General features: G+C 37.3%; 1 protein-coding gene across 2 annotated transcripts in view; it reads right to left on the bottom strand.

The window, feature by feature from the left end:
* The window catches only part of LOC135474026 (neurobeachin-like), a 142102-nt gene that overhangs the window by 76498 nt on the left and 42217 nt on the right, over positions 1-23387 (bottom strand). Inside the window, exons 10-29 of one of the 2 annotated variants that reach the window (XM_064754008.1) lie at positions 22733-22789; positions 22049-22189; positions 21703-21765; positions 20253-20335; positions 19746-19854; positions 18901-19053; positions 18036-18204; positions 17213-17355; positions 16210-16307; positions 15522-15614; positions 13847-13955; positions 13361-13442; positions 12471-12594; positions 11888-12080; positions 10846-11540; positions 10017-10170; positions 8544-8724; positions 7828-8006; positions 5097-5204; positions 2631-2799 (exon numbers count right to left, since the gene is read on the bottom strand). In XM_064754008.1, the coding sequence (XP_064610078.1) occupies positions 2631-2799; positions 5097-5204; positions 7828-8006; positions 8544-8724; positions 10017-10170; positions 10846-11540; positions 11888-12080; positions 12471-12594; positions 13361-13442; positions 13847-13955; positions 15522-15614; positions 16210-16307; positions 17213-17355; positions 18036-18204; positions 18901-19053; positions 19746-19854; positions 20253-20335; positions 21703-21765; positions 22049-22189; positions 22733-22789 (3103 nt within the window). The remainder of the gene's footprint in view (positions 1-2630; positions 2800-5096; positions 5205-7827; positions 8007-8543; positions 8725-10016; positions 10171-10845; positions 11541-11887; positions 12081-12470; positions 12595-13360; positions 13443-13846; positions 13956-15521; positions 15615-16209; positions 16308-17212; positions 17356-18035; positions 18205-18900; positions 19054-19745; positions 19855-20252; positions 20336-21702; positions 21766-22048; positions 22190-22732; positions 22790-23387) is intronic. The other variant, XM_064754009.1, reaches the window with a different exon arrangement.

Raw genomic sequence — 23387 nt, 5'->3', positions numbered from 1 at the left:
TTGTCTGACACAGAAAATTAGTTTCCTTCATATAAAAATGGGACTTTCCATTGACAGGCAAAACCTTTCAGATATCTTATGTGGGTCACCAGTTCATGTTAGTGGTATACATATACAACATAACAAAGTAAACAAGATGTACAATATGCACAGCAGTGCACTTTTATAAAATATTTTCTGCAAATAGACATATATAAACAAAACAAATCCCAACAAAATAATTTTAACCTAATAGATCACTAGCAGAGGAAGAATATAAATAAATATATCATCGAAAGTCATCAGATAAATGGAAGTGAAACTAACTGCAATTTACTTTTTTTTTCGTTCAACAGAATAGGTGAATAGGAATAGGTGCATTCTTGTAAACAATTACACTGGACCTATAAACCGTGTGAAAAAATATAAGGTGACTCTGTAGGAGAGCTGAAGAAACAGTTTTACACATAGTAATGAGTATTTCAAAATCTATTCTATTTTTGCTTACATTCTGTCATTTTTTTCATGAAATTTATTCATCTAATCTGATCATCTAACTGATTATAAAGAAAAAATTGGCTCACAAAACTATTTTGTCAATGTAAATGAAATATTGTGTAACACATACAACATCTACGAGATGAAAAAGCTGGAAGAATTACATTAAAAAGCTAATACATGGATAGATTTTAAGACAAAAGGCACACCGATAAAAACTGAAAACAATAACATGTAAGAAAAACTAATCTATGCACTGTAAATACATACACAAGTGGATAAAGCAAAAGTACATGAAAACAAAAATTGGCTAAAAATTATAGCAATCAAAAAATCAATCAAGAAAAAAAAGTGATTCACAAGACGCTGTCACATCCATAAAAACATTACTCAGCAACCAATCACTGTCCTCTGCAGTGACACTACTACAACAGGTGAGACAACACTGAGGCACACCTGAGCTGTTAATGAAGGGCACGGCCCCACCTGGGTCTGTCAGACAACTGGATGCCATATGGGAGAGGATGCTGCCCTCGCCTTCTCCCCCAGCTATCACCAGCCCTGTCCCAGGGGTATTCGACTCACTCCCCACCGACGCTGTACTATCACCAGTCCCGTTACGAACCAACTCCTCAGACGGTATCTCCAGAGGAGTTGGGAAGTTTTTGACTATCCAGGTGAAATATAATGTAAGGCATACACCATCAGTCAAAAATACAATATCAGTTCATTCAGCTTCCTTTGTCTTCAAGGTGAATCCAAGAGCAATATGGTACAAATGAGCGTAACTCCACAACAGCAGTAGTACACAAATAAATTTCTTTTGTCATAAACAAAAATCAAGATGAATCCTAATCTCACATAATCTTCATTATCCGAACTCATTTTAACAATAACCACACAAATCTACCAAATCAGTAATATGTGTATGTATAACTACACACCTGTACCATCACAACCACATGCACCATAACACGACATGACACTTTGTGAAAAGTATTTCCCTCCACTAAATATGTACATGTATTTAAAAGTAACAGCTGTATCAATTGACTTCAATAACTCTGGTTACTGCAGACGAACGGTAGTAGAATGGTAGTGGAAGACTGGAAGCTTGCCAAGAGTGTGTTAGTTGTTTGCCTTTCAGAATCAGGGTATACATGTACACTGTTCCCTTGAATTTATGTGGATCGACTTACCGTGAAATCAAAATTAACGCAATGGTGTCGTGTCCGCCATTTATTTTTTTTTGGGTACCAGTATCAAAATGTTCACGGAAAAAAGGGCAAAACTGTTGTCACGAGTACATCTTTAGGCAGCAATTTTGAACAGATTTGAGTGTATAATGTAAATTTGTCATCTGACAAATAAAAACTGTGCTGAGAATCGTAATCCTACTGTACATGGGTAAACAATGAGACATGCTCAAGCAGGAGTCTAGCAACAAATTTGATTTCAGCTGAATTGCTTCCCTTCACGCTTTTTGGGTGCTATTAAAGCCCTCCACATATGATGCTGCTGTGGACTCCGAGTTTACTTTTATTTTCTTAACCTAAAATCTTTTATTTAGTTAACAGTACATTTACGAGAACACTGAATGGCGGAATCACCATGAAATTACTTGAAATTCTTGTGTACATTTTGTATCATACCGTACAACTGTTGTCAGTCACATTCAGAATTCTGCTTATTCCAGCCATTACAAATTATCTCCCTTGTCAGGATTTTTTTTTTTTTTGCGCTGATTTGATTATAACACGATATGAAATCTTTTGGGTCCGGATGAGCACATTATTTCATGGGAGCAGTGTAGTACTTTTTTTTTTTTTGGATGACTAAATACAGTTTGGGGGGGCTTTTAACATAAAAGTTCAAATACATCATATGTTGGACATCCAACCAAATAGATCTTAGGTCTAAGAGTCTGCCTTGACTGCATATTTAATATTTCCACATTAAATGATAAATACAATGATGATTATTACAATAAATGATTAAAGAAAGAGTGTCAGCATTTAAATTTGGAACTTAAGTTCAGCAAAATGAAAAACATGTGTATGAGGGAAAATGACTGAGACTTCAATTTAACAACTTTACTTCAGTAAATAGGACTACAGCTTTTCCAATGAAATAAATAAATCCAGCAATCTCACCTAGACTATTGCGTGTGGATGGAGACTGCAGACTGCGACGGTTAGGGGCAGCTGTCGGGGTGCCTGTTGGGGTAGGGGGCTCCAGTATGTCCCTGTACTTGGAAACCATCAATACGGAGCAGAAGTAGACAATGGCTACTGCAAGGAACTGTGCCTGTTTTGTCTCCTCCTGGTGTAAACAAAGAAAAGATCGAAGATCAAAGGAGATAAGTCTTGGCATTTATTTTTATTAAAAAGGTTATGATGATCAGATTCAGCTTGCCGAGAAAATGATGCCAAGATGAAACTATCACAGGCTGTCACAAAAAGTGGTGCAAGAACTGTGAAGAGGAATACAGTAAAATGTGCTGCATCTCAATGAAACAAGAATAAGGAAGATCAGAGGTAAGGGAAAGAGGTGGAAAAAAATTACCAATGTTATGCTTGCTATGCAAAAAAAGATCACCCTGACTGAATATAGCACAGATAAACCTTACAGTAGAAAACAAGATTCACAAAAAGAATTTCATGGCGACCACATTGGTAAGAGGCTCCTGGGTCATTGTGCAACACTGCCATGCTAACCAACTCAGCCAAACACGCCTTCAGCAGAGAGAGAGAAAGAGAGAGAGAGAGCGCCTGTGACTGTCAAAAAAAATGGCGATATGAGTATGACAGTATGCACTGTGTGCCTGTAGTGCAGCCAGGGTGGCAACCAGACTTAAGTTACATCAAAAATCAAAAGCATGATGAGAAACACAGCCAGGGGAAAGAAGAAGAAAAAAAAGAAACAAAGAAAGAAGGCAAGAAATAAAGACAATGAAAAGAACACAAAAGAAAACAAGAAAAAGAAATAATGCACTGTAAATACAACATAAGTAAAAGATGGAAGAGGTGAAAATAATCAAATTCAAATTAACAAGCATGAATTTCCACCTTTTTAGGTAGTTTAGAAAGCATATGTTTTGTTTATGTTCTGATTTTAGATTTTATCACTCTCATGTAAAAAGCCATAGCGATAGCTCTTTCCTGGTTCTAACACATGTTCTCTACAAAATATGGCTGAAAGACTGTGATGCTATGAATGCCAACCACTTGTTCCTTCATCTAACAACCAGGAACACAAATTTATCCCGATACTGGGGTGATATGGCAGAATTCTCACCCTTATCACTAGTTCACATGGTGTACGGGTACATCTAGTCTGAATATAAACTGAATTTATGATAAGGAATAAATGCACTGTATTATCAAAACACAACTAGCTCAAATTTGGAATAGCTGCAACATCCTGCAAAAAAATCAATACATCTTGCACTCAGGTCTCGCATTATCTGAATTGCGCATGTCAACATACAGGATATCAAAAATTTTACTGAATGACCAACAGACAGAGTGAGTGAGTGACCGACCAACAGATAGATATGACTTACAGAGCTGCTCATTACAGATAAAAAGATTTAAGAATTAGGTTAGTGTTGAAAGAGACATGAATATGCATGTACATGAGAGAACACTCTAAACATGAGATGAAAAATAAGGAAGCAAGAATGATGTACAAATACTATGTCTATGAAAAAAAACAGGTAACATGACAACATCATTCATATTTCTGGAAAGGTATCACAAAAAGCTATCCAGTTTAGCATGGAATACATATGCTCATGGAGATCTTTCTGACTGGTTACTCACGATGTTTATTTTATCTTTACCATGTATAGCTGTTTAATATTCTGCTTAAACAAATCTTTAACACTTTGTGATCATACAACTGGCATTATTTATAAAAAGATGCTTTATACCCATCAAAAGTTAAAAATGTCAGAACTTACAGATGTTCAGAGTCAACGCTGCATAAAAATATGCTTTGAAATGACTCGCCACTTCATCCTTGATAATTAACTTTCAAGTAATATTCATATTAAACACAATAAAACATTTTTATAACACGTTGCCCCTGTTAGAATTGTTTATAAAGAATTGTTAACAAATTTGTTAGCTGCAGTATTTGTGTTTTAATGCTTTGGAAATGTTATTTTTGAACAGAAATTAAATTTCACAAAAGTGCCTTACCTTAATGGGAGTCAACGGTAGCAGCTTTCAGTCAAAAGTAAAAGTGTACATCAAAAAAGACTATGACAGCCATCAAAACAAAAAAAAAATTAAAAAAAAAAGCATGTACACACACAAAAGAAACATTGCATTTGTGCCCTAAACATTTACTCCCTGTACTCCAACAAAGACATCCTGAAGGTGTTTTGATGAGCTGTCACGTCGTTATAAAGAGTTTAGATATCTTTCCTTTACCCCGTTTGCTGGGTTCTGACTGAATGATTTTGTATTTTGGGGGATATTTTTTTGTTTCTGCCTCACATGTCTAAGTTGACTAGGTAATATTTTTTTTCAAGTACAATAAATAATTCCCCCGAACCAAAATATTTTAAAATTGAAAGACACCTACACAGATTAACACTAACGCACACTTACCACATCTCTATACACGACTGCCCTCAGTCTGTTGATGTCCATGTCCTGTAACAGCTTCTCCACGTCTTTTATCGGCGAATTCTGTCCTCCCAGGTTTTCTACTATATTCTGCAACGCCAAAGAAAAAAGTTCTCAAACCTGTACTTGTAAACTCAATCAATAAGCATCATCATTGGTTTTCGGCAAAGTTACATGTAGTTTGAAGGGCGAAGATTTTATGGCCTAATTTAGTATTAGTCGCAAAATAATACATACAGTAGTACATTTTGATTAAGAAACTTATACAACTATTACAACATATCTTTTAACTTTATCTAACAATGTTTAAACACTACAGAAAACTATTAAAAACGCCTGAAGTAGTTCACCCTTGCCTGTAGCCAATTTCAGAGAATTCGAACATTTTGCAACTTCCATGTATAAGTACACTCCCATTTTTTTTTAGGACTTAATTTTTAGTTTGCAATCCAATTTCGAATTCATGCCTGGAATATCAACATGTTTTTTTCTTGCATAAACAAGAACCCTATCTCTATAGAGTTTTAGCGAGTACTGATCTTAAACGATCTTCTTTTAGTTGACAAGCCACTGAACAAATGTGAGGCTCTACCCTAGAACATCTATTAAAAACACTTATAATAATCTAATAAAACACTTATAAAGTCACTGTAATGGAAATATTTTCTCACAGACACCATAATCAGTTAGCCATTCCACACATGTACATCTATCACAGCAAGCCACACAATACAACCCACAAGCTATTAACACTGGAATATGAAATCTGCCCAGATAGATAACACAGACTGTAACATAAAATGCTTTAACTGTCATTACCCCCATCAAAATACTGTCATTTTTTTACTCCTTATCTGACTGCAACAAACCTCATATATTTTTAACTGTTCATACCTCTCTACTCTGGACATACCGGTAATATAGTTCGTGTCAAGCCATGTTAGAGCCAACACTGTCACCACAGTTAATTGTCATTACCGCCATCAAATACCGTCATTTTTTTACTCGTTATTTGACTGCAACAAACCTCATATATTTTAACTTGTTCATACCACTCTACTCTGGACATACCGGTAATCTAGTTAGTGTCAAGCCATGTTAGAGCCAACACTGTCACCATAGTTTTATGTCAAGTATCAGATGACTTGCCTACTTATACACAGGTACATGCAAACTGACAAAAGAGGAATCAAGGTAGTAGAAACAACAAACAAGAACTATCAAGAGGCTTCATATTTTATGGGGTTTTTTTTTTTTTTGGTTTTTTTTTTCAATTTACAATTTTTTTGTCAATTTCACTAACATCTAAAACAACAGAGAACTATTAAATCAGAAGGAAAAAACAACAAATTCCTCAACTTTTTATATATTTATTTTAAAAAATTTATATTTTTATATATATATATATATATATATATATATATATATATATATATATAATATTAGAGGTTCACTGCATATGATTTGATCAAGGAGATAAATAGAGTATTGGCTGGGTTAGTAAGCATTAGAGATTCCAAGCTATAATTTATATATAATATAGTTTTAGAATAATTATTACTTTAACTGTAGATCGAATAACACTCTCAACTTATGCCTAAATAAAGTCTATGTTAAAATGCAGAAAAGTTTGTGGAATATGAACAACAAAAAGTTTCACTTCACAAACCCTTAAGCCAAACAAGCCACAAGCCCTTAACACAAACAACATTTACATCAGTAAAATCCATCCACCCTCACAAAATGAAAATAAATCAGAAAATTCTGACAAAATTTACTGAATTTATTAAATCATTTTATTTCTGAAAAATAACAGTAACTCATAAGTTTCGCTTTATTTCTTGTTTGCTGTAGCCAATTTCAAAGAAATGGACCCACTTAAATTAAATTATTTCACTTTTAAACCTGACGAAGACAGTTTCCAAATCATTGAACATGTAATGACACTAAGAAGATCTATCAATATTGCTCCCTACTGCAGATAGCCTAATTAAAATGTCACTCTCTCAGTATTAATGCACAACAACCAACTGCAAGCATGAACTCTGAAAGACTGGAGTACTACACCTTGCATTTTTGGGTCGCGAAGCTCAGGGGTTGGCCAGTAGATTCAGGTTATCAGCTAATAGGCCTCCACTGAATTGCCTCCCTTGTCACACTACAGTGGTTATGAAGTAACTCAGCTTAATTTTTGATGTATTAAACAAGAAGAAGTGTGAGCTTGTCTGGTAAAGCATGCAGGGTATAGTATTAGCCATCGAGAATGGAGAGCTCAAGAGACCCTGAATCAGTTGACGTTTTCTCAGTCAAAGTAGAATATACCCCACAAAGAGAGTTCTCCCTAGCTGTCTTTTGTATTCATTATGGAAGTTACTTGGTTTGTGTAATTTCCTATATGAGGCGAAAGAAAATGTATAGTGTATATCTTGATCTTTCCAAATCAGCTGACAAATTTAATATCATTTGCGCAGTTTTCTTTAAAACACAGCTTGAATGTCGCTGAAACCGTTTTTTGAAAGGTTTTGTGTATATTAAGTCTCAGATTTCATAATAACTATCCTTCTCCACTATTGACATGACACGGGGGCTTTTAACTTTTAAATTCACCATTAGCCATTTTCAGATATACCATCGATCCACAGCAACTTCAAGGGAGGTAATTCAGAGGGGCCCTATTAACATAACTCCTAAGAACACAAAGAAAACATCGTACCTGTGCCTGTCCTACCTTTGACGAGGGCTGAGTGCCATTAATGAGGGCCTGGATTGGATCCTCACTGCTATCTGACACCTGAGAGGTTTTACGTCCGCTGGGCGGGACAGGTGAGTTCTCCCCTGAACAGTTGTACCTGTGCCGGCACTCCAGACAGTTCCTCACAGCTGACGTACAAACTGTGCAAGGAAAAAACATAGTTACAACACATGTTACAAAATAACATACAATGGCAGAAAAAATAACATCACCTGTTACTCATACATGTAGGGTACAAACTATAAAATCCAAACATGTCAAGGGTCAATCAGGCCTAAGCTTACAAGCAAGTCACGTAATATATGTAACTGAACGTCCAGGCTACAAGTTAAGTCACTTCATTTTGAATATTCATACTAAATTAAGCAGTGTAACATCGTAAGGCCATGTACACCTGAAGGAAACATTTATCTATATATATATAAATATTCCATTTTTTTTTTTTCATCTATTTCATTGATGTTGACATCCAGTCAAGAAATTGTTCACATACACAAGGCTACTGTAATTCATTTAAAGTTAAGCATTTTTCAGGTGCAACATTTTGCTTGATTCTAACTGATTTATCAATGTCATAGATTCATTAGAGAGTTTTTTTTCTCCTGACTTTTAAAGTTACATGTACATGTACATGCAAACACAGCTGGAGCACACTGGTCAGACTACATGTATCTCACCTAAACGAAGGCACTGCCTGAGAATGCCCCCTGGTGGCATGTTTTTCTCTTGTTCAAGCTCCGCGAAGTTGGTGGAGCTAGCAAAGACAAGGATGTCGGTCATGTTCATGATCCGCTGGAGGATAGAGACGGCCTGCTCTAGACTCAGTCCCTGGGTGGGTTCCAGAATCTCCACATCTCCCTGGAGAAGAAACATACAGAAATACACGAAATGTTCCGTAACAGAATCTCCACATCTCCCTGGAGAGGAAACATACAGAAATACACGAAATGTTCCATAACGGAATCTCCACATCTCCCAGGAGAAGAAATATACAGAAATACACAAAATGTTCCGTAACAGAATGCACGAAATGTTCCATAACAGAACCTCTACATCTCCCTAGAGAGGAAACATACACAAATACACGAAATGTTCCATAACGGAATCTCCACATCTCCCTGAAGAAGAAACATACAGAAATACACAAAATGTTCCATAACAGAATCTCCACATCTCCCTGGAGAAGAAACATACACAAATACACGAAATGTTCCGTAACAGAATCTCCACATCTCCCTGGAGAAAAAACATACACAAATACACAAAATGTTCCGTAACAGAATCTCCACATATCCCTGGAGAATAAACATACACAAATACACGAAATGTTCCGTAACAGAATCTCCACATCTCCCTGGAGAAAAAACATACACAAATACACATAATGTTCCGTAACAGAATCTCCACATCTCCCTGGAGAAGAAACATACAGAAATACATGAAATGTTCTGTAACAGAATCTCCACATATCCCTGGAGAGGAAACATACACAAATACACGAAATGTTCCGTAACACACTTTATATAAACTTCGGGCTGCTTTAATTTATTTAATTTATTGGTTTATTTATGACATGCAAGAGTACATGAGGATTCTGCAGAATGTGTGACATTAAGGCTGAATAAAAAATGTTTAAAAAATATAGGTTCCATAACAAAAGTATTTTGATTGAATAAAAAAAAAGGCTTTAAGTCGTATATACAAAATTCATTTTTATTGGGGTAAACACATGTTAATATCAGGAAGCAGTGTGAATATCAAGTAGAAAGATGGAAATAAAAACATCTTGGCATAAGATTGATTGATTGATTGATTGGTGTTTTACGCCGTACTCAAGAATATTTCACTTCTACGACGGCGGCCAGCATTATGGTGGGAGGAAACCGGGCAGAGCCCGGGGGAAACCCACGACCATCCGCAGGTTGCTGTCAGACCTTCCCACGTACGGCCAGAGAGGAAGCCAGCATGAGCTGGACTTGAACTCACTCTTGGCATAAGACCACATTACAAAATACACTAAAAGACATGTTAATATCAGAAAGCAGTGTGAGTATAAAGCAGAAAGATGGAAATAAATACATCTTGGCATAAGACCACATTACAAAATATGCTATGCTATGGCATTTTGTCTGAATACATGGACAGCTTACCGAAGGTGAAGTTGCAGCAGCGAGCAAAGGCAGGAGTCCCCCACAGGATGTGATGAGGTTATCAGCCAGCTGGGATATCATGTGAGTTACATTCACCACATACACATGGTTCTCCCCGGCGTTCACAAAGTCTATCACGGTCTTCGTGCTATGACTAAACACAGTATAAACGACAACAATTTTACTTTGTGATTTTCAGGTGAGCCGACACTAAGGAGTCAAAAAATGGAATAAAAATAGAACTGAAAATCCACCTTGTTAGTCTGTCCAATCTTGAGGTTTTCTTTTAATTTCCTATTTCGCAAAGCTTTCTGATTATATAAATATATCTTAAAAAGGAAAACTTGCTGGGAGAGTTCATATTTTCTACAAATTAGGTGATTTTCAAGTCTTATTTTTAACCTCCTCTGACACTGAAAAAGATTTACTCTGCTCGCAAAACAACAATTTAAACTTAATCCACAAATACAAGTTCATACATGTATAAATTTATTTCACTTACTACTAAATTAGTAATTTTTAACACATACACCTTAAATGCCCTTACAAAAACTATGTACGTATTACAACCATATACACATGTAGCTACACTTGCTGATCATTCTAGATCAACAATGCCATAGGACCTGAAGGGTTTGACCAAGGGCATTTTTCTTGAGTTCATTTCATTGATGCGATCTTACATGAATTACTTTACCTAGTGAGGTATAACACAGACTTGACTAGGTCTGACTCACCTTTTCCACACCTGGATGTCAGTCTCTATGGCAAAGACATGGAGTACTGTACCTAGTGAGGTATAACACAGACCTGACTAGGTCTGACTCACCTTTTCCACACCTGGATGTCAGTTTCTATGGCAAAGAGCAGATCTGAGAGAAGTTTCTGGTGAAGGTATGACCATCTGAACTCCGGGATCCTGAAGGGAGGGGCCCGCGGACCAGGGCTGAAGATGTGTCGCCCTTCCTGGTTCTTCTGGCTGGGGCTACGGGTCAGCGGGATGTTTAACTTGCCTTCTTCTCCACCCTCTGCCCCACTTTCTGCCTCTTCTTTGCTTTTGTTTTTCGTTACCTCACTTTCAGTTCCCTCTGTCTTGTCTTCAGGACAAGGGTTTTCTGTTGATCCTTTCTCCGCTATTTTAGCATCAACTCTTTGGACAACTTCCTCGACCACTTCATTCATGAATGCGACCACATCAGGGTTAATGTTTTGCTTTATGTCCTCTTCTCTAGCCTGCTCTGTCTCTTCTCTGGCCGCACCCTCCTGTGACTCGGCCCCTTGGCTGGTCACACCAACCCCTGGTTCCACCTCCTTCTCCGTGTTATCCTCGGATTCCTCAGGGAGTTCTCTGATGGTGACAGAGCTGCGGGGAATGGGTCTGTTCTCCTCATGATCCCCTACCCCCGAGATCGTACTGACGGGGTGCTGCCTCCGTTCTTCTGGGTCGCTGATGTGATCCACACGCTGTCGTTCATACTGATTGTACATCTTGGACATGTGAATCCGGAAATCCTCATAAGCCACCTATGCCAAAATGTTCAAGGGGCTTCAAAATAAATGTACTGCAGTGCATCTATTCATTTACTTATTTATTCGATTGGTCATCATACTCAAGTCTGGTTTATGGTGAAAGAAACAGGGTTCCCAGGGTAAACCATCAAACCTTAACAAGTTACTGACAAACTTTTAAAAATGCATTTCACTTTAAAACATATTCAGTGTTTAACTTGAAAAAACTTTAATTATCCCAATCCTGTAATGCACCTGACAACAAGTCAAAATACTCCAGAACAACTATTTAAGAGAAAAGTATTGATAACATGGTTTTGGTACCAATTCAGAACTGATCTGAGGACAATGTGACCACTGACCTTGGAATGTAGAATAGCCAAGGTATCGATCCAAACTCTCCAACCTCCAAATTCATACTTGATGGCATGGTGCAGCAGCATTCTAAATAAGGCCATAACCATGTCAGTGATCTTCTGTTCTTCATGGTTACGTGGGTAGATGTACGCCAAAGAGAACAGCCACTCTTGCCAGACGGACATTTGCAAGACAGTCCTGTTAAGAAATTTTCACTACAATTATTGAATTACTACAATTAGAGAAAAACTACAAGAAAATGATTAGCAGCCCTAACATGGAGAAGATTTTGACAGGTTTTATTTCATGGAAGTCTCTGTACGGAGTAAATCACCAACTAGCATGTCAAGTAGAAGTTAAATGGTCTTCAATGAATGTAAAACTGCACAAACGGCCCAAAAAGCACCATCAACTGTTTATTTTCTTTATTCCTTTATGAGCTGTAAGACAAGGGGGAAATGTAGCCTAAAGATCCCCTGTCCAGAGCTGGATTTGAACCCACACCTTTTGTCCCTTGTTGTTACAAAAGGTTGTTAAACTTTTAGGAGAGAAGATAATGAGACTATGAATCAAGTGTACAAGACTTACCTTCTATTTTCTCTGTTATTATTGCACAGAATGGTGAGGTCAGATAGGAACACTTTCTTCACTTCAGTGACTTCAGGACTGGGCTGAGACTGACGTATTAACACTGCCACCACTTTCAGAATGCCTGGAAATAACCATCAAAAATTAATGGATTATGTTATTAAAACTGACCTAGTGACACAGACATTCATGCAATCTGAAATCCCCTAGACAATGCACTACTCCACAAATGTATCCACTGTTTTGTCTAGCCAGTTCATTATGTTCACTAATTCAATGATCCTTGCCGCCACAGTATTGTTCAGAACCCAGATACAATATACTAGCAATGGGACAATTTGTTTTGGCTTGTCCACGCTGTACAACATTAATGAGCGAAAAAAAGAAAAAAAAAAAACCCTTATGTTTCCCTTATTCCCTTGTCAATCTTGTTATTTATATATAATGTATTTATATCTGAACTCTTTATATACAAACTTTTTTAAGTGTGTGTGAGTATATATGCTTGTTCACCTGTAGGTTACCAACAGTCTAATACATGTATATCGCTCCTAAATTCTATTTACCCCGGGAGAGATTAAGATCATTGAGCTTTAATCCTGTAAGCAGATCAGATTATCTAATTTTTATTTATTATATATTTCATATCTTGCCAATGACACCATGTCTTATTACATGAAGGTTCATATTTGTCATGTGACATGGACAAAAGAAACTGGTGAATAAAAGAATCAAACTTTACCCAGTTAAAAGTTTTAGGCATGACAAGGCCAAGAATTGAATTTCTGTTCCGGGCCACCACTTCAAAAGACAGACATTCTAAACCATCTTTGCCATACCAAACATGTTCATGAATGAAATGAAAATACAGATTTATTACAAAAGCTGACCTGGATTTTCAAACTTGAAGAAAGACTCTGGTTCTGGATGCTTTCCCTTTAGGATTTCAATGGTAAGTCTTTCTGTCAAAATCTGAAATAATCAAGACAGAGAAAAAAAATCAGACAAGTTGTACAAAACACAAACACATTTGGATAAGCAAAAAGCCAACGTGCGAACATACATTACTATATTTGAGATTTTTTGCAACTGCGGCAATAATCACTTTAAATACTCTAAAAGCACTGGACAATTTGATCTTTATGTACATTTCCGATCCTTTCATCCACTTTGAGTGTCACATATTCAAGGTTATCAAACACAGAAGGTAACTGACCTTGAAAGAGAAACAAGAGCGAAAGATTGCATAATTTCCCAGTCCAAGGTCTCACAGCCAGGCGTTGCACACCTTACTCATACAGAATGTCTAGGTGTCTTCACATGTCATAGGAATTATGAATTATAAAATGTATGTAAATGTACTGAAGCTCTCTTACCTGGAAAAGTCCATTGTAAGTTGCCATGGAGATGGCAGACACATTGAGCATTAACCTCTCTGCGATCAGACTGAAGCTGTTGTGGGGAGCCATGGACTCGTGCTTGCGTCTGTAAGAACACAGGTGTATATCACAGCTTGGGAACACTTCACACAGCTAAATACACAATGATACACTGTAAACCTTCAACCTTTTCAACCACTAAACCACTGCTTTCAGTGGAATTTATGCATACAATTATTATGAAAATGACGCTAAAAATGATTTCTTTGTATCATTAAAGATGCTAACTTCATAAATCTGTACAAATGGTTGAAAATGTTGACGAATTAAGGTACATGTAATTGACTGTTAGTGATTACAGGAAGTTCTGATATGAATAATCAATCTTCTCACACATCTCAAGAGCTCTACGAGACGTAGGAGGTTTCCGTACCTTAATGACTACAAAATGACGATCTTACGGTATTTACTGAAACTTCTCTGTAATAGTTTTTATGACACTGATCATAACTCAATGATCTGACTTACTTGTGAGTGCTTTCCAACATCCCCTTTGACTTACTGATCTGACTAACTTGTCAGTGCTCTCGAATATCCCCAGTGACTAACTGATCTGACTAGCTTGTAAGTGCTCCCCAACATCCCCAGTGACTCATTCATCTGTCTTATTTGTGAGTGCTCTCCAATTTCCCCAGAGACTTACTGATCTGACTAGTTTGTGAGTCCTGCCCAACATCCTAGGTGACTTACTGATCTGACTAACTTGAGTGCTCTCCAATATCCCCAGTGACTTACTGATCTAACTTGTGTGTCCTGCCCAACATCCTCAGTGGCTTACTGATCTAACTAATTTGTTAGTGCTCCCCAACATCCCAAGTGACTTACTGATCAGACTTACTTGTGAGTGCTACTCTGTAGTTGTATCAGTGAAATATTTTTGAGTTCGGCGTAAAAAAAAACAATCAAATAAATCAAATTATAAGTGCTCCTCAATACCTCCACTGATTTAATGATCTGAATTACTTGTGAGTACTACTCAATAGCCCCAGTGATTTCCTGATCTGATTTACTTGTGAGTACTCTTTCAATAAATCCAGTAACTCATTGATCTGACTACTTGTGAATATTCCTCAATAACTCCAACGACTCACTGATCTCACTTACTTGTGAGTACTCCTCAATAACCACAGTGACTCACTGATCTGACTTATTTGTGAGTGCTCCTCAATAACCACAGTGACTCACTGATCTGACTTACTTGTGAGTGCTCCTCAATAACCACCGTGACTCACTGATCTGACTTATTTGTGAGTGCTCCTCAATAACCACAGTGACTCACTGATCTGACTTACTTGTGAGTGCTCCTCAATAACCACCGTGACTCACTGATCTGACTTATTTGTGAGTGCTCCTCAATAATGCCAGTGACTCACTGATCTGACTTATTTATGAGTGTTCCTCAATAACCACATTGACTCACTGATCTGACTTATTTGTGAGTGCTCCTCAATAACAACAGTGACTCACTGATCTGATTAACTTGTGAGCAATCCTCAAAAACCCCAGTGACTCACTGATCTGACTTATTTGTGAGGGCTCCCCAATAACTCAGCAGCTCACTGATCTCACTTACTTGTGAGTACTCCTCAAGAACCTCACAGATCTGACTTACTTGTGAGTGCTCCTCATCAGGAAAAAGCCTAGGAGTTTAAGAGCTTGTAATCTCAGCCGTTCATTAGGTGATGCCAGCAGCTTGAAAACTGTCCTGAAAACAAGAAAAACACCCTGTGAATTAACCTGGGTAAGGAAGAAGACCCTTACATTGCTACATAAAAATTTGTAAACCTTTTGTAGATGAATGTATTTACTCAAAATTCCATTTGATTATTGTCATGCTTACTGATAATGCATACAAGAAAAAATTATGTACAATAGCATATCAATATGCACAACGCAAGATGGTCCCTCTTGCTGAGGACAGAATTTTATTTATTTTATTTGATTGGTGTTTTACGCCATATCTCAAGAATATTTACTTATACGACAGCGACCAGCAAACCCATGACCATCCGCAGGCTGCTGGAAGACCTTCCCACTCAGAAGATATAAAGGTAATCACGAATGAAACACTGCACATAAATTGTGAGGAGTTTGTACAAAAAATATCTTCATTGTTATTTGTAATATTTGTAATAACTGATAAAGCTGTATTATAATTTTGCAAAAACCAAACAATAATTGTATTGAGCAATCATTATTTGAGAATGATCTTTAGTTGATTGTTGTTTTTTGTTTGTTTGTTTGTTTGTTTTTTTTTTTTCATTTTTTCTTTTGCCTCAGATCAATATCTATACACTCACCGGACTCCTAATTTCTTGTCAAATGCCGGAACCATAGAAGAGGGATGTTCAGCCATTAGCGAGACTGTCAATTCCAACACATCCATCAGGTTGTCATCCTGGGTGGAGGAAAATTGAGACAATTACCGTCATTACAGCTATGACAGATGTGAGAATTATCAGCAATCAAGTACACATAATTAACCAGGGATAACGATTAAGTGGCATAATACATTCAAAATACTATGACGATGGGGAGAAATTCTGATAAAATTTTCTGAAGTAATATCACCGATTACTTATAATTTATAAGAAAATTATACGACAATAAGAAGAATTGAGGTCTTTAAAGGTAATGTGATTAAATATTATGAAATCTCTGTCACAAAACCTAATTATAATGTAACAATTCTAGTAAGCTCTAACATATTACTAAGCGAAATTCTTGCCAATCCACCAATCCATAAATGAATGAATGACTAGTGGTTATTAGGTGTGAGTACATATACTGTGTCTCCTTGTAGCAGGGCGAGTCCATGCCGCCAAAGCGCAGTGAAGTATTATGCCGCAGATAACCCCATCAAAAACACCCCATCCACTCACATTATACTGACACCGGGCCAACCAGTCCTGTTTGCTTGTTCTAGCCTCTCAGTGCGGAGTGCCAATCGAGGCAGCAACAAGTACAGTTTGTCTTCGGTTTGTCTCCCAACTATGATGTGGAAGCAGTAACCACCGAAGTCCTCAATCCATCATGGATGCAAGAGAGAAAAGTAGAGTCACTCTCCACCTTTCTCTTTACATCACTGTGTCCATGAGGAATTTCCATTCAAAAAACAAAGAATATTTTTCTCCTCGAATTGCCAATAGACCCACATTTGTTTATCTTACACATCACCTTTTTCTTTGTTTTTTTTTTATTTTATTTATAATCAATAATTTAATGCATGGCTAACAATTTTCCAGATCAGCTTTTTGCCAGCCTGGAGTCAGATTTATTGGTTGCCCTGTGGTTGATCCTCACCTCATGTAGCGTGGTCAGGTAGTTGAGGATACTCTGTAGCTCATCCTCAAGGATCCCCTGTCCCTTCAGGATCAGCTCCTTCACATACATCAGCATGAAGGATCTCAGCTTGATGATCTCATCACGATCTGGCCGAGGGCCATCTGCAAAAACAACCACACGATACTTTTGGTCAACATTACCATTTAGCAAAACATACTCTACAATGTGTTAAATTCTTACCTTAAATCCCAGTGCCATGAAAAGTCTAGTATTAGCTCATTTTAGCTTGAAAAAAAAAAAAAACAAGCACAAACTTGCAATGAGCCAACGGACATATTGCTTATTTTTACCCCTTATAATAATCTAAACAGTAAATGCATATAAACTTCTACATGTGATCATTAAGTCCAAGTACACAGTCTTCATCTTGTCAGCAAAGATTCAGTTTGCTATATCTCAGAGAAAAAGTATTCTCCATTTTCCTTGTAATACTATGAACGTTCAACATGTCAATGTCTAGAGCTTGGGTTGTTACGTATCACTGACAGAAGGCAATTTTGGTAGCGAGTATGACTGATTTTACAAAGAGATGAATGTAGGCCACTCTCTAAAAGAAACAGACTATAACTCATTTAAGCCCATGGCGTCTGAGAGCCAGTTCATTATTCACCCCTGGCTAATGCCTGGACATTAGCACTAACTCTACCCACACTCACCTGCCTCTTTAGCGCTGATACCACTGCGGTACTGAGGGTTAACCACCCAGTAGTAATACTTGAGTGTGTGCATGGTCTGCAGGACAAGCACTAACTCTCTGTCACCATTATCTACCCACACTTACCTGCACCTTTAGCGCTGATGCCACTGCGGTTCTGAGGGTTAACCACCCAGTAGTAATACTTGAGTGTGTGCATGGTCTGCAGGACAGCACTAACTCGCCGAATGTTGCTGTAGATGTGAGCGTCATTGATGAATTCCGTGGCCAGGTAACAGTACAGTTTGGTCTGCACCTGATAAATGTAATAAACACGACCAGTTAATACAGATCTGTTGCAACAGTGTTCTGATTTATTATTTATAGTTATTTACCCTGAAGCGTTCTATACCCAAACACAAGACTTAACTTGTTCTGACACAGAAAATCGTGATATGGTCAAAATATGAGTATCAAATAGAATATTGCAGAGTGAAGGTTGAATACCATAAATATTTTTCGAGCGAGAGGTGGAAATTTCACATGGGTTATTATTTCCAGCTCTCACTCGAAAAACATGTATGGTATTTAACCTTGACTATTCAATAACCTCTATTCATTAAACTTTGCTTAACATCATACTCGAGAATTTGCCAGTTTTATTGGAGGAGGAAAGAGGAGTCCCACAGGTAAATCTGTGAGCTTTGGCTAGTTAATTATCAAACTTTCCTGTACTGGCTGGAGATACCTACTCAGAATGTTAGACTAAGTACAAGCAATGTCTACCTCTCATTGTCACCAAGGACACGTGAAAAAGAAGTCAGAGAAGGAAACTCAAAAAAATCATGTCTTGGCCATTAAAGCTGAGCATCTTAAAAAGAAGACTTTATCTCAAAGTGCGTGGAGCCTTTATTTCCGCTAACTCATTATCAGTTGAATAGTTGATGTATGATAAAGGCCTGCTGGTGGTGAGCTAGTGGCATGCTCATGGTGACGTAATATCACTTCCTACCTCCATGGAGGAATGTATCCAGAGCCCTGGGTTGAACAGAATATGGTCAAAGAGGTTCTTGAGGAGTGGTCCACCACTCGCGAGCCCCACCAAGTGTTGAGTCAGATCCAGGAAGGCCTCTAACACAGCCGGAGTGATGTGGTCCTTGGAAGCCTGCCCAACAAGAATTTGATATAAGATTCTGTCTGTGTTTTAAGGTATACTGAAGAGAAACTTCACTCAAACACTGGTGAAAGTAAGGTCAGTTACACCAGGAAAAATAAAAAACCATGGAAACCTGTGTATCTTGCTAACTACAAAGGCAGTATTTAATTTATTGATCCGTGTACTCAAAAATATTTCACTTATACAAAGGCTACCAGTATTATGGTGGGAGGAAACAGGCCCAACCCAGGGGAAACCCATGACCATCCGCAGGTTGCTGAAGACCTTCTCACTTGCTGTGGGAGAGAAATGCAATATCCAATGTTTTACAGGAGACCATTTAATGTACTAGCGTGCAATGGAGTGGACTGTGAGGAAAACTGGGTTTGGTGTCCTAGTGCAGTAACATTTTCTTTTTTTTTTTGTAAGATCATCTGACTAAAAACAAAAAGGATGTTTTGGAAATAAAACATATAAAATTCAGACATTTTGATATACATTTTATCACAATCTAATAGTCGGTTGTAAGAAAAATGTCAAAATCTTTTCATGATGCTCTTTATAACTGTACATGTACATTCTATATATCCAGCAAAAAGTTTGGTTATATTTGGTATGGAATCCTTATATCAATAACACAGGTAAGATGTACAACATCACGTGTCAACCTTGATGCTTGGACATTTTCCACCTGCACTCACCTTCTCCAAGAAGTAACTGATGACGAGGAATCCCCGTGTCTGTAACATCTGTTGCTGGATTGCCTCAGAGCTCTCCAACAGCTCACACAGCAGACACATGAGATCAGCGCTGAAACACACCACAGGGAGGGAATCAAAGATAAACTTTGACATACACATGGATACCACAAAGTACAGGAACATGCAACACCTGGAATAGGAGTTCCAAGAATGGACTCTTCTATCACTAAGGCAACACCATTTCATTTAGTGTGTGTGTGTGTGTGGGAGGGGGGGGGGGGCATCACTAAAAAATGTAAAAATTGAATAAAAATAAAAAAAGGAAAATCTACCTTTTTACCTTTTCTGATCTTGATGTTTTTATGATTTTTTTTATGTTTTTCAAGCATATAGGATCATGTAAATATGTCTTTCAAAGGAGAAGGATATACAGATATATGTGTTAAATAGATGCATGAAGAATTCATGCAGAAGCTTCATCTACACGAATGTGTATAGATGCTTTACCAGATTGTGATGTCCACAACACTTTTACTATCTGGACCTTTGTCCACTGGCAAATCCAACTGACCAAACAATGGGAACGTAATCTGAAACACAAACAGGACGAGATTTTAGCAGTGATGGTAAATTTATTCAAATGACAACAAAGCCTCACACCTGTCACTCATGGAGCGCACACCATGTCGAAAGTAATATTTTCTCAGTCCTTGCGGCAGATAAGTCAAAGAACTCATGCAGACGTTTGCAGACAACTACTAAAGGATCTTAGAGCTGCCATGACTGTCTCAGACAAAATATAAACAACAGTCCATATAACTATCATGTGTGCCGATTTTTTCATTTCTATTCTTAAACATTTCACCATGCTATTGTTGTATACATCTGTAAATACTTTCACATGTTACAAAAAAGAAAACCCTTCAAATTCTGTATTATATCTGCACTCAGAGACTTGGTAATCATGTAATAAAATGCTTGAATAATATTCAATAAAAGCTCATGGTTCAAGTTTTATACTGACTTTGGCTTCACAATTACCATCCAATATCAAACTGTATCCATCCACTTCTTCCAGCTCCGTGTCGGCTATTAGTGGTTTACTAACTTTATATTTCACTTATACGCCGGCTGACATCATTATAGTAGGAAACCGGAAAGACCCTGGAGGAAACCCATGAAAGTCCACAGGTTGCTGACAGACCTTCTCATGTAGCAACTTTATTTAAAGTGCACCTCTTATAATATGGCAGGCAGATTTGTTCCCCAAAAGAAGAATTCATAATGAGATAGAGGTTAGACTGTTTCAATCAGCCAATCAGCAAACACAGACGACAGGCAATGATAATGTTTCACCATTATGCTTTCACATATTGACTTTTCCCAAAAATATGGCGCTACAATCTGGAAAAAAATTTGAGGCATATCACTTGTAAATCAGTTGAGCCTGGGCTGGAGTTTAGATGAACACTTGCAGTTCATATGCTTGGAATTTATATGCTTGAAGTTCATATGCTTGAAGGTTATATGCTTGGAGTTTATTTGCTTGAAGGTTATATGCTTGAAGGGTATATGCTTGGAGTTTATTTGCTTGAAGGGTATATGCTTGGAGTTTATATGCTTGAAGGTTATATGTTTGGAGTTTATATGCTTGAAGATTATATACTTGGAGTCTATATGTTTGAAGGTTATATGTTTGGAATTTAAACGCTTGAAGGTTATATGCTTGGAGTTCATATGCTTGAAGGTTATATGCTTGAAGGTTATATGCTTGGAGTTTATATGCTTGAAGTTTATATGCTTGGAGATCATATGCTTGAAGGTTATATGCTTGGAGTTTATATGCTTGAAGGTTATGTGCTTGGAGTTTATATGCATAGAGTCTATACAAACGTATGCTTGGAGTTTATATACTTGAAGGTTATATGCTTGTTTACATGCTTGGAGAAGACCTTACCTGGACTCCACCTAAAGAATGGAGTGTACTATGGATGGAATGAGTAATCACAGCTTTCACATCCTAAAACAGAGCAATTCACAATATAATATTACATGTATGAACAATTCTATACATGAACAGATAGAATAATAAACAAATGAGCATTTCTCAATTTTCTATACAGCTTTGTATTCTCACTGCAGCGTCGAATGTGTTGTTCTTACAACAGAATGTACAGATAAATTCAGTTCAGGCTTTAAATATGACTATCTCACTATTACAGGTATTCAATGACGTGCATATTTTCACCGTGAGTTCATTCATAAATACACATATTATTAATTAACGAATAGTATTGGCTTACCCCAGCCATCATAGCATGAGGGGTGTGCACAAAGTGGGACATGTTGCCTTTGGGTGAGGATTCCAAACACAACTGCCGATCACAGGCAATGGGGTTGTACATGAACACAATCGTAGAGGTCAGCTTCCCGTCAAACAGTATCTACAACACAAGACAAATGTCATAATGTATACATCATAAATGTTCAGGAAAAAAGGTGTATCATATGTTACACCTTGATGAATGACAGAATGATATATTATTTCTTTGTTTTGTTTTTGGGGGTTTTTTTGGAGGGTGGGGATGATGCATCTCCTTTATGATGCATCCAAAACCCAGAAAATGAACTCATAAAATATTTTAAAATAGCTTAATTTTTTCTTCACATGGACTAGAACTGACTGATTTACTGTCTGGTGGTTGGTAAATGCTGCACTTATATTGCAGAATATTTTCACCCGTATGGGGTGCAGAAGTATGGCTACTTGTGAACTTTATAACATAACCAAATGTCCGTAACAGTGCCAGCCAAGCTCATAAGGATCTTAGAAACAAGGCAATAGTTCAATGCTAACACTTGTAACACCATTCAACCTTTCTTAGTTCATACTATGAATAACCTGAATATAAACTGTACAAGACCTGAATATAAACTGTACAAGACCTGAATATAAACTGTACAAGACTAAAAAGTAAGAGCCTTACCCTTTTGTGGCCGTCTCCGATATGGGTCAAGCTCTCATTGTGAAACCGGAACTGGTTCTGAAAAAAAAAGAGTTAAACAAAACAGAACATGTTGAAGATGTGAATAAACTCCTGAGCAAAACTTCATGAACGGTAACCCTAAAACTGTGGTAAGGGTTATGCAGCAAACAAAGGCAATCAGAGCCATAGAACTTTTCTATGGGGAACAGTTGAAACAAATAGTTGGAAATTTTTGGAAATGAAACCATTGGGCAATTTACTCAAGGCCAGCTTACTGCGCCCATTCAGGCTCTTCCCCCGACAGAGTTGTTTAGACAACTAGAACCATTGACGTCACTAAAAACCATGGCAGCAGGCTACTTTATTTCAGGACTGAGAATTGGAGTCATAAGAAGACTTAAGTTGACGTAGTTTAAAACTATTTTTACCCAACACCCAAGAAAAACACTGTGAAGAGGGATTTTTTTAACTTTTATATGTTCACATTCAGAAATAAATATGTGATTCAGGAGTCCTTTGTAAGAAATTCTGCACATGGAGGTATTACCTGACTAACGGCACACTTTATTGAAAATCACAGTTCAATGCCATTACCTTTATTGAAAATCACAGTTCAATGCCATTACCTTTATTGAAAATCACAGTTCAATGCCAT

This window comes from Liolophura sinensis, chromosome 8 (genome assembly GCF_032854445.1).
Source record: "Liolophura sinensis isolate JHLJ2023 chromosome 8, CUHK_Ljap_v2, whole genome shotgun sequence".
Classification (NCBI taxonomy): Eukaryota; Metazoa; Mollusca; class Polyplacophora; order Chitonida; family Chitonidae; genus Liolophura; species Liolophura sinensis.
This window is presented reverse-complemented; position numbering and strand designations above follow the sequence as displayed.